This window comes from Musca vetustissima, unplaced genomic scaffold (genome assembly GCF_032173495.1).
Source record: "Musca vetustissima isolate MV318-11 ecotype Yass unplaced genomic scaffold, APGP_CSIRO_Mvet_v1 utg35446, whole genome shotgun sequence".
Classification (NCBI taxonomy): Eukaryota; Metazoa; Arthropoda; class Insecta; order Diptera; family Muscidae; genus Musca; species Musca vetustissima.
In genome coordinates, this window is record NW_026880501.1 from 78,921 (window position 1) to 91,891 (window position 12,971).

Sequence of the window (12,971 nt, forward strand, 5' to 3'; positions counted from 1 at the left end):
CTGCTGCAAATATAAAAAAGACAATTTCTTACTTTTCATTCATCATTTTTAATTTTACTAAAAAAGTTGGAAAATTTTATAAATATTCAAGTCAAAATTATTTTTTTTCTATAAATACTCTCAACTGTTAGGGAAGGGAACATTTTAAAATTTTTTAAATATTTTCATGCTGACAAAATTAATTTATTTTCGATAAATACTCTCAATTGTTATGAATGGGACAATTTTCTTGGTTATTCAGAGAGTGATTCGAATTGAACAATGTACAAAAGTCGGTGTTCGCTCAGAAAATTTTGTATGGGGAACTAAGTAATTACTTAATTATTAAGTGTCGAACAACGAATAAGAGAGCTAACAACGCTCGTCTGTACATGTCATAATATAATGGGATTTTTTTTATTATGCCATGTTCAACAAGTGTTAACAATAGTAATCACAAGCTTGTACTAATGTTACACATCCTCGCTTGCTTCATACTACTGACTACCAGTATTATCACGAGGGAAATTTTATTTTTATTATGCCATGTTCTTGCGGGTATTCGGACAACGTAGTTCGTTCTCAAGGCCTAAACAGAATGTTCGTGCAAATTAAGTAAAATTTAATTTCTTTTAATTATTTTATGTGACTTTCGACGAGGTTTGGAATTTAAGAATTTAAACTTCTACCCTTGTTGCATACTATAAACCAGCAATATTAAAGCAAGGGTCAAATTTTGTTTATTCAACAAGTGTTAACAAGCCTTTTATATTAGTAATCACAAACTTGTACTAATTTTAAACATCCTCGCTTGCTTCAAACTACTGATTACCAATATTATCACGAGGGTTAAATGTTCTTTGTAAGTTTGTTAAAAACTTTTTTACAGCATTTTGGTTTGTTTGGATATGTAGAATAACAAAACACATGTTTTCAGATGTGTTCTGAATTTGAAATTTTGGACACGTTGTTCAATCAAATTGGCTGTAATTTGTATTCTCATTGGCTGTCAAATTTTCCTACCCAAAATGATCAATGTTGAACTCCCATTGGTATAGCCCCTAAAACGCTAGCCCCCATTTATTAGGTAATCATCTTTTTCTCAACTCTTTTTCGGAATATTCCAGATTTTATCATAACATGAGTTTTCTTCTAGGAGCCCCCATTATTTTTACTAATTTTGATGAAGAAAGCAAAAGTTTGAATGCATCATGTGGAGTTGTGCCCAAGGGACCGAAATATTTTAACTGTAATCAATTTGGATATACATATATCGACTAGTTGTCCACAACCATTGAAGAAACCGAAATGTAATAAATGTGCAAAGATTAGGCATGATGCATCCCAATGCAAACGCAAAGAATCAACAGTTGTAGCAATGACAGGAAAGATGTAAAGGTTATGGCAAGACGCCAAAGACAAATTTTATCTGATATTATTGACAAGTTGCTTCGATGCAACTTGTATCTGCACAGATTACAGAGCATTATATTAAGTAATACTCAATGCCTGTAGTAGAAGAGCAACTTTCGTTATTTGTAAATAAGTATTTCACGACTTTGGACATTACGTCAGGATATTACCAGATACCCGTCAAAGAAGAATCAAAGAAATTCACGGCCTTTTTAACACCAGATGATCTCAATGAGTATAATGTCATGCCTTTCGGACTGACAAACGCTCCCATGGTCTTCCAGGAAATGATAACGAGAACAATACGTAAATTGAAACATCGAAGAAATATCATAAGCTATGTGGTGAGGTGATAATTCCGTCTGAGACAATTGATGAAGGACAACAGGTATTGGAAGAGTTTCTGACAGCTATTAGAGAAGAAGGGCTAACGTTAAGGCCAACCAAATGCACAATCCTTCAAGGAAGTGTAAGTTTCCTAGGGCATACGGTCAGTGCTAGCATTGAGGCATTTCCGAGACCCGAAAGCGTGTCAAAATTAAATTTTAATAATCATGTCATTTCTATGGTAAACAAAGCCCACGGTGTCTTAGGATTTATAAAACGATGGGCTAAAGAATTCTCTGATCCCTACATTACAAAACAACTTTTTACATCTCTTGTGCGACCCATATTAGAATATGGCTCTGTTGTATAGGATCCCCAATATACAATATATTCCGATAAAATTGAATCAGTGCAGAAACAATTTCTAATTTTTGCACTGAGAGGTTTACATTGGAATAGTGACTTTGTGTTGCCTTCTTACACTAGCAGGTTAAAATTAATTCGATTGCCTACATTAAAAAGTAGACGTATTATGTTGAACACTATGATGGTAATTAAAATACTAAACGGTAATATACCCTCAGACTTCCTAATTTCATCCATTAGAATAAATGTTCCTTTTCGATTAAGTAGATATTATCAACCATTATACGTAGATTTTCATCGCACAAATTATTCTATGGGAGATCCACTTAGTAAAATGTGTATTGATTTCAATTCTGTGTATTCTAACGTAGACTTTTGCATGAATATAGAACTAATAAAATCTAATATAATTATATTTTTAAATGAATAATACAACTTAATAACAAACTGGCTGTTGAAGTAGATTTCTGTAGCTGGTTTTCTATCCCTTCTCATATTCCTTCATAATGCTGATTATGGTGTGTACGCGATCCCTACGAAAGGGGAGGTCGCCCCCTCGGTCGGCAGGGGTGGGAAAGTGAGGCATGGGAACGAACGAACGTAAGTTTATTGGCATACCAATTTGATCTGTAAGTTTGTACTAATGTACAGTCACGTAGCTATGCCACTAACGAGGCTGATAAAGAAGGACACGGAAGAACAGGAAGAGAATGCATTTGTTTCGCTGAAAAATCAAATCACAGCACAACCAGTTTTGGCACTGTTTGATCCCCAGAAAGAACATGAAGTACATATGGATGATTGTTCTATTGGTTTGCCTGGAATATTACTCCAACGTGAAGGTGAAGAATAGATGTACTGAAGATGAAAGTAAATATGTCAGTCATGCACTCGAGGTATTAGCCATTGTCGAGACGTTGCAAAGACTCAGGATCTATTTGTTTGGGATATATTTCAGGATTGTCACGGATTGCAACTCGTATATCTAGATGGTGGTATTTACGACTGGGTTTATCAACTACAAATGTCTGATAGCAAGCTGAAACACCTTTTCGGTGTTATCAATGGCCAAGGGTCAGGAGAAGCTAACGAAACGAAGCAGATCAAGACTGATTATGTTATAGAGAATGGTAGGCTATACCACAAAACGGACAATGGGAAAAGGTTAGTAATTCCGGAAAGGGTTCGGTGGCGTATTACTAAGGATGATTTGGACACTTCGGTCTAGAGAAAACTCTTCAAAGGATGCAACGAGATGTTTGGTTCCAAAGAATGAGACGATATGTTAAATCGTATATTCAGAATATTGAAGAAGTTCTACCAATTCCATTCAGAAGTCTCAACATTGATCATAGGGGTACCTTTCCAAGAAGTTAGAGAGAAAATCTATATGTTTCAGTAAATACACCATAATAAGGCCCACAAGAAATACAAAGACTGTTATAACAGCTTTGCAAGATGCAACGTAAATTTTTGAACAACCGCGGAGAATTGTCTCAGATAAAGCAACAGCGTTTGCAGCGTTGGAGCATGTACGGAAGCTACAAATGAATGGGATACCAAGATATCAACTATACAATGGAGTATTAACCCATTAACGTCCAAAAGAAAACTGTCGTTTAAAATTGCTTTAAGGGAATAGTACATGCCTGGCTCTCGTATGAACTAGGATTATTGACTTCGAACAAGAATTAACAAAATGGCGGAACTTTTAAATTTTTTTTGGAAAATCACCTATTTTTGACCCCATGCTAAGTTAAAAAATAAGGAAGATCTTCATCGATTGGCTTTATCCTAATTCATACGATAGCTATACACTCACAGAGAAACGTCCAAAAATTTGAAATCGATGAGGTTATTAGTTTTTGAGTTATCGTGCCCGCCATTCGCAAAAACGCTGTTTGGAGAAAAACGCGTTTGAAGTTTAGGAAGCCCTCTTGCTGCCACTTGATGCTAACACAATAAATCGGTTATATCTTCAACAATTGTTGAGATTTTCACTTGAAAATTTATAGGGGCATTCTTGAATTAAACCAAAATACAAAGGGTCCCCTTAATTGATTTTTATTAATTCATGACCGACTAAATAAAAGGGATTCCATAAAAAAAAACTTAAAAATCATTGTTCACTTTTGAGAAAAAGGGTTGTCCCTACATGAGGATCATACCTTACGTTTTAGCCAAAATTTTCACTTTTTGTTTATTTAAAATGTAACACGCTTCTCTACACGCAATCGAGATATTATACATCAAGAATTACTAAATTTAAATCACTTGGTATAATTAATAACATTAAAACATTTTACCAAACACAACTGAACCGATATTACAAACTGAACCGAAATTACAAAACACTAAAAATAACACTTGTTTGGGACCACGCGTTCTTGTTAATAAAACACACTTAGCCTACATCAGTCATATGTGTATTTACAATCCGAAAGTTAACGGTATTACATATAGTTGTCTCTCTTTAAAAACGATGTCCTCATATGGAGACAGAGGACGCAGAATGCAACTACGATATTTAGTCTGAATGACTTAATATTCAACTTCAACGTGCGTTATGTTAGTGGTAATTGAATTATCAAGGTTCTTGAAAATGATGAAAGAGAGAAGAATGATGTAAATATAATTAGAGAACAGGCAGTTGCTAACATCAACACACAAAAGAAAAAGTGGAAAGAAAGGTTTGACAGTCGTCATACTAAACCTACACAATACAAGGAAGGTGATTTAGTTGTTGTTGATACAGTACCACAACCTACTGGAGAATCACATAAGTTAGGTGCCCGGTTTAAAGAACCATACATAGTGACAATAATCATTGGAAACGATCGTTATTTGGTAAAGGACTTACCAGATTTGAGTTTGAAGCAGAGGAAATATTGGAGTGTTATGTCAACAGATCATATGAAGCCATGGTGTTATGGCGACCTAAATCTAGATGTCATGGATGAATATGAGTCCGCTGATAGTTCGCCCAGGAGGGACGAGAGTCAGGAGAGGCCGAATTGTCAAGTATCAAATGAGTTATTAGGATAGTCGTCGTTAAGAAGTGAACGAGAGAGGACGCTTTTAAGAAAGCTAAAGCGTACTATAAAATATTTCTGTAACCTTATATATTTATTGAAGAATTACATTTTATTTTAAATAAACCTGAATTATAAAACAAAAACCATCTTGACAATTTTGAATATGGAGATTATATATAAAACGGTACTATGTTCGATATTTATAAAGTTCTAGTCAAGTTTTCACTCAAATTCATGAAACGAGCATTTCGCAATACCCATAACTTTTTCGAACAAAAAAACATATAATTTATCAAATGCTCAACAGGAAAAAAAGAAAAATAATCGAAATTGAAATAAATTTTAGTTTTCTGTCATTTTGATCAAACTGTTTGAGCAAACAAAATGTGTATTTGAATGTAATGTAACAAAAATACATGTGTGTGCTAATTTTCGATGTTTTTGCTTTCTAAGTTACATATCAGGTATGGAAAAAAGTTGCGCAACTTTGCATTTTCGAAAAGGCCCTTTCCTTCCCTTTATATTCAAAACCCGATGACATGTTTTACCATACATAACTATGCTGTTCTTCCGACTGATGCTTCCTTAGAAGCATGCGGGAGGTCTTGAATTTGTAGTGCATAATTTATGATTGGCTTTTTTGTCATCAATATCAAACCATGATTAAATGCCAGTTGTCGGCGTACAACACCACTGAAAAAAATAATAGATATGACGCCGACTTGCGGTCATCTCACTTTTATCTTGCGATATTTAAATTTTTGGGCACGGAAATCAAAGACAGATTTAAGGCTGCCACAATGATTCATTGATCGTTGCTAAATAAGGTGGAAATTATTTTTTTTTGTGCTATATATTTTCCTGAAATTATGTTGGTGTGTAGAAAAAACGAACAAAATGCTGTTTCCGTGATGGTAATGGGGACATTAGTATTCTATTTATCAGGTTTTAGATTCCTACTATCAGGATTTATCAACTGTGAAATAGATAGTTCGTGAATTTGGCCAGATTGTGTAGCCCTTTTGACTACGCATCTTTAACATAAACATAGAAAATTCGTCTGGACAAATGGCTTTGAGTGGCTTGGATCTGGAGATAATTATCTCTAAGCCTCGTTTCATATTCTTGCACCTCCGAATAATTGGTAGCTTGATCCTATTCTGCGAATATGGATGCTCAAAGAATTTGCGACAGAGTTCCCACCATGGTCTCTATCCCTGTCTGGCCAACTGATGTTGTAATTCCCGAAGGAGGATAATAGCAGGATCGTTTGCAATCTTCAGCTGCCCCATTCTTAAAAGTGAAATATTGCTAAAAGCTTGGAGCCGGACAAGGACTAGAAGCTAATCCAAGAAAATCGGAGTATGATAGACACTGATAACTGCTGATTGTAGACCGCCAGAGTCTATTATTAAAACAAGTGTTTTATTGTTGCCAACCACCATCAGTTCCTAATTAACAACATGTAAGTATCTCCTGTATACTTGTTGTGTTGTCTAATATTTATATTTATTATTGTTCGTCTTTACGCAACAAATACTTTCGGCTCTAAAGCTACTCTGTAGAATTAGAACCCCTACAAGTTCATGCGCCTGTATCGGAACTTATACAAATTGCTTTTACATATTTTTCAATACTACTGAACCAAACAATATCGGGTATGTTCTGGAACACACGGTGAGTTTTTTACACTTCACACATACACTTCCCCTCAGAAGTTTTCGAACTTGTGCACAATAAAAACAAAAATAAACGTCAACATGGTACTAATAACATAATAGTATTGCCATACAATATAAATTGTATGCTTTTTAACATTTCTTAACATAATTCTAACGATAATTACATTATATATATAGAGAGCGAAACTAATACTTATATGGTTTTATAATGTTTACTTATGCTTAAAAACAATATTTAATAAGTCATCCTTCTAAATTATACTTGGAAAAAGTTATATATTTCAATATTTTGTTGTTATTTTCAAAAGAATATAAAAACGTGTTTTGGCCAGCCCAAAACATTTGCAACTACTTATGCCGAGAGAAACAAATTATCGACGATTATAAAAAAGTGTGTCGCAATAAGAAATATCTGTCTAATATGGACCACCCCCATATCTAAGAAAATGCTAGAAATACGTCAATGCCGCCTTGATAAATGTTTTCCTAATTCGTGAAAACAAACATCAAACTTGGTTTTTGATAAATAATTGCAATGTTGAAAATGTAGTAGTAGAAAATGTAGCTCTGATTGTAAGTGTGATTTTAAAATCTTTTACCACAATAGTCGAACACTTTGTTTTCCTCGAATATAAAGAAGTTATGTGGTTTTATTGTTTTCTTTAACAAAAATAAACGTTTAGCTGCAATTACAATCGGTTATTTTTAATTTTATACGTTTTTAAGCCGATAATTTTTTTAAATAAGAATAAGAATATTCAACGTCGGGTAATGTGGACCACTATAAAAAAGTAGGACCTTTTCATGAGGACGAGTTCGAAACATGGGCGCATTTAATATGCGAGGAGGTATTCTATCCTCTGAAAACTTATATGCGTATGTACGCATATAAGAAACAACTTCCTTATATCCGATAATTCCATATAAGAAAAAAAACGCATATAAGAAAGAAATCGAGGGCTTTTTTGAGTTTCTTATATCCGATATCTACTGTAACACGTTTTGTGTTCAACTCAAATTGTAATAAACAATAACAACTACTCGTGGTACATTGAAATGCACTCACTCAAGAGAAAAAAAATTGTCAGGAAGGCCGCCAAAAGAAATTATAAAACTAGTGAAAACCGTTTTAAGATACTTCAATCATTTCACATTGATAACATTGATAACCACGACTTATCAATGTGCCAAGTAAATAAAACACAAAAAAAATTGAAAAACAACAACCATCGGGCTGACGATCCACGATGTCCTTGCCGAAAAGAATACTTAGCAATCTGGGAAAACTTAACAAGGAGATATTCTGTAAGAAGACACCCTGTTCCGTTAACCTTCGATATAACAGCTAATGAATTTCCACAGGTAAAAAATCATATTTTACCTCAAACAATTCCGATCCACTCAGACCGGAAAACACGTACGCAAGAGTAATTGAATTATGCACTCAAAATAGCTCATCAACAGCCAAACTTTTTAACATCGATGAATTATACCACATTTTTTCAAAAACGATATCTGACCGACCTAATTGCAGAACAAAAATTGAACAATTAAATGTTCATAACAAAATTCATATTAGCTTCCTGATCTTGATATAATAACAACATCAATTGGCGACTCCAACTGGTCACCTCGCCAGTTGGAACTGCATTACGCCTTGTTTAATCATCAGAATAATTATAATTGCTATAAATATTATCCACCTAACCACACAGGATTTTCTAAAAATCACACACACAGGCAGGCCTCTCTAAAACCACAAGAAACAAATACATATAAAAGATGATTCCAATGTGCTATCCATGGCACAATTACAGAATGTAGTCTCATGTTAGAATTTGATCATAGTAACTCTTATTAATTTGGAATTCATCTATCAATTATAAATAATATAAAAAATAAATGCCACAAAATTTTATGTATGTCGATTGGCATATTTTCAATAAGGTAAACAAAATACATTTTTTAAAGCTGAACATTGCTCTCAAGATTTAATCATCTTATATTTATAAGTTTTTATAAATATAAATTATTTAGCAATTTTTTGCCACTGAACAAATGATATGCGTACATTTCGAAAGAATATATTTTCATTTCAATTTTTAAAGCTGAATAAATGCAATTTTATGAAAAAAAAAATGGAAACATATGACTGCATGGGACTACCTTGTAAAATTATGCCATGTGTGCTATCGTTAGGGAGCTAAATAAATTCATTTTCATCAATATAAACAATGATAGAAACGCACAATGGAGAAATGTTTCTGTCTTCTTTTCCAACAAGCAGCAAACAATTTTGGAAAATTACAAAAAAAAAAAAAAAAAAAAAAATCAGTGTAATAAATAACTCAATGAAAAATGTAGTGGTAAATGGCAAAGAAGTTTATTATTATTAAGAAAAGGCCAATTTAATCGCCGACTAATGCGAAAGCGCATTTAATTACGCCAAATTCATCAACATCCATTGATAACAAGGTCAATCATATTTATCGTCTCTTGGAAACAGACACTTCATCAAATAGCAATGCTCAGTCTATGTTATTTTTAAACGAAATAAAGAATCAAATTCTTTATTTCTTTAATCCGTTACAAATTAACAAAATGTTGTTACATTGCATATAATTAAATGTTTAAAAATAATTAAACAATCAACAAGTATTTCAAAATTCTGGACTAAAATCAAAAATCCCAAACTCTTCTGATAGTGCGATGCTATACACAGTTTGTAAACGAAAGATTTTAAAAATTTTCAGTTTTTGACAAATGGCTGCATTTTTTTTTTTTTTTTTGAAAAATATGATTTTGTAAGCAAATAATTCAGGATTTTATTTAGTAGAAATAAAAGTTTTTATTGAAATAAAAAGTCCTTCGTTCACGAACTAGTCATTTATGTGCAAAATAGGCTCTACAAATTTGAAGCTGATTGGTTCAGTAGTTTTTGAGAAATCTTGTCCACCACCACATTCGAGAAAAACGCATTTGAAGTTTTTAGAACCAAGTGACCAACATTTTTATAAAATATCAGATTCGCTTGAAACTTGTCGCTCAAGCGTTAAGTTTTCCAAAATTCAATATGGCGGACGAAATTTTAATAAAATTTATTATTTTTATCAAGTCAGCCAGTAAGCACAGGTGAGTATAAAGTTTGCTGTCAAATCATATTTTGAAACATAAACATACATACAAAATTATGTTATGTATATTCAAAACGAAAATGTTAATATTTTGTAAACATTCAATTATATTTAAATTTACATCGTCTTTGTGAAGCACATTTGGACTATTTCAAATTATCCTAAAAATTATAAATTATGTTGTGTTTTGGATGTGTTTTTTATTTAAAGGCCAAACAATTAGTTTTCTCCTGGGCAAAAAAAATGACGTTAAACTTAAGTTTTCTCTTTGAATTCGCTTACTGTCCGACCTTATATAGGCCTTGATTTTTATACTTACAATTTATCGGAGCACTCTGTTTTCTTTTGTATTCTTCTGTGCTCGGTGCTCAGCCAAAAACCTCCGAGTATTAAGTTTCAGACAAATTAAAAATTTATGAAAAAATGGAAACATATGACAGAATGATAGGTTGTTGTAACAACCGTCCACTGGGGAACTATGTCAATTGTGATCGTCCTTTATATATATATGTGTACCTATAAAGAAAAAGAAAAGAGATAGTGGAAGAGTGGGAGAAAAAATAATGAGAAAGAAGGGGGCGGAAGAGAGATTATTTTAGCCAAGTCAATTTTTTGACAAAGCCTAGAATTTGGTTAGGGTCTATTTTGGAGAAGAAGACTAGATTATCAATTTCATAACTTCCAAACTGTTTATGTCTTCTGCTGATCAGCGATGGACATTTGCAGTTCTTCTTCGTCCTCACATAGACGACATTAATCCTCTCCACTGGTGTCCCACTTAGAAGTGAGAGATCTAATTTTGCAGTGACCAGTTATAATTCCCACAACGATTTTGATCTCCCTCTTACTGTGTTCCACCAGCGAAGACGTTCTTTTACGAGAGAATTCAGGCCAGACAGATTTTGAGATTCTGCAAGCAGGTTCCCTTAGCCATCTGTTACCAACTACCTCGCAATGGAACGCACGGATTCTGCCAATGAAATAGCTGATGGGAGGTTTCACAGATCTCTCAATCAGAAGATTGGACGACTGTGAGCCCCCTCGAACAAGCTCGTCGGCTATCTCATTCCCTTCAATTTCACTATGTCCTGGTACCCAACATAAACCAACTATCTGTCGTATATCATTCAAAGCGGACTTACAATCTTACAATATAATCACTGATATGACTATTCCCCCTATGGAATTCTTGCATGAATAGAGTGCCAGCAAGACTACATCATCGGCATAGGCTACCGCCTTTTTCCTGAGATGATTGAATTTCATAAGTATCTCATTTATCACCAGAAGCCACAAAAGGGGAGAAAGTACTCCTCCCTGAGGTGTGCCTATGTTGACAGATTTCCTCACGGAACTCTCTCCTAAGAATGAGTTGATAATTCTGCTTTCCTGCATTCTATCAATCCATTCTGTAAGGAGTGAGGGGATACGTATGCCTACGAGAGCAGAATGGATGGTCTCTAGCTTCACATTGTTGAAAGCTCCTTCGATATCGAGGAATGTTGCCAAAGTGTAGCCAGAGGACTCCATATTCTTCTCGTTGCATCCAACCACCTCATGCAGAGGGTGTATCCACTGATCTGCCTTTGATGTAGGCATGCTGGGATTTACTAAGTTTACTATGGTCAATGGTATTTCTAATTTCTGAGTCTAGTAACCTTTCTAAAGTCTTGAATAGAAAGGAAGAAAGGCTAATCGGTCTATAGTCGTTAGGTAACGTATGACCCGGCTTTCGGTATGAGGGTCTCGGTAACCTCTTTCCATAGACTTGGTATGTACGACAGAAGTTAACAAGCTCTAAAAATGTCCTGCAGAAATGATATTATACGTTCATCTGCGTGTTGCCGCATGGCCGGTATTATACCATCTGGGCCAGGAGATTTATAGGGTTGAAAACTGTTTATCGCCCATATCAGTTTTGTGTATCTTATTGTATCTTCTATCAACTTCTCCTCTTCCCTCGTCCGAACTGTAGGCTGATGCACACACTGCGCATCCTATAGTCCTTGCAACCAGGAAAGTGGGTTGATGATAGAAGATCAAGAGTCTCACTACCAAGAGTCTCAGTTTCCTGGATGTACCAGGGCCATCAGTAGGTTTCTCCTTCTTTGAAGGGACTACCGCTGTGGTCCTAGTACTGGGTCGGGGGATCCTATCAATCAAGAAGTCCCTCTCAATGTCCACGTACCATCACTTCGCATAATACTCCCTATGGATTTTGGATCCGTAGCTTTCTTGATTTTGCCCTTGTACCTATTGAATTGTCTTTTATAAACATCCCAATCTGTACTGAGTTTTGTCACATCCGATGATGATATCACCAACTCTGCCCATCTCCTCCAGTAGGCGGCATACCACAGTACCGGGCGGGTCAGGAGCCTCATAGGGAAGATAGACGGCAGAGACTATCAGGGGTTTCGATGTACCTCTGCCTAGTCTTGCTGTCGTCATATATCCATTGCTGAAAAGAAGCATTAAATTAGAAAGAAGCATTAATCGGTAGCGAACTTCGCGACTACACCGCCGTTCCTTTAAAATGAGGCGAAGATTCTCCACCTCTTCATCTGAAGGCCGTCGTTCTGCTTCTCTAATAACCTGTGTCTTCTCCAGCCCCTTGAAAGGTTTTGGGATGAGCACAGAGGTTACCATACCGCTCGGTATCTCTCGGACCGCTACAGCTGCCAGACGACTACCTTCCCAAAGAGGGTCCAGGCTGTTGATTGTCTTCTTAAGGAAATCTGAAGTCTCCTTAGTGCTACAGTCAACAACCTTTACCCCTTTGTATGAGGATGTCAGGCCAAACCGCAGGCTCTTTCGATCAACCTCGTCGGATAGGAAGAGGTCCTACAGATGACTGTCGACCAGCTCCCATCTATCCTCACTGATAAACCCGTCGGGGTCAGCTCGGCCGACGACTGCGTGGGTCTCTTTGCAGCAGATTGTTGCTCCTCCGAGGACCTCATTCTCTTGACAGCCGTGGGCTGTGGCCGAGATTTGGCACTCGGGGTAGCAACCACTGCAGAGGTATGCCCAGC

At 35.4% G+C, this 12,971-nt stretch overlaps 1 protein-coding gene across 1 annotated transcript in view; it reads right to left on the reverse strand.

Moving 5' to 3' along the window:
- LOC133326176 (lysosomal thioesterase PPT2 homolog) overlaps window positions 1-12,585 on the reverse strand; it is a 32,512-nt gene extending 19,927 nt beyond the window's left edge. The window contains exons 1-2 of the mRNA XM_061534853.1: window positions 12,458-12,585; window positions 12,262-12,397 (exon numbers count right to left, since the gene is read on the reverse strand). Coding sequence (XP_061390837.1) covers window positions 12,262-12,397; window positions 12,458-12,585 — 264 coding nt within the window. The remainder of the gene's footprint in view (window positions 1-12,261; window positions 12,398-12,457) is intronic.
- Window positions 12,586-12,971: the final 386 nt, after the last annotated feature.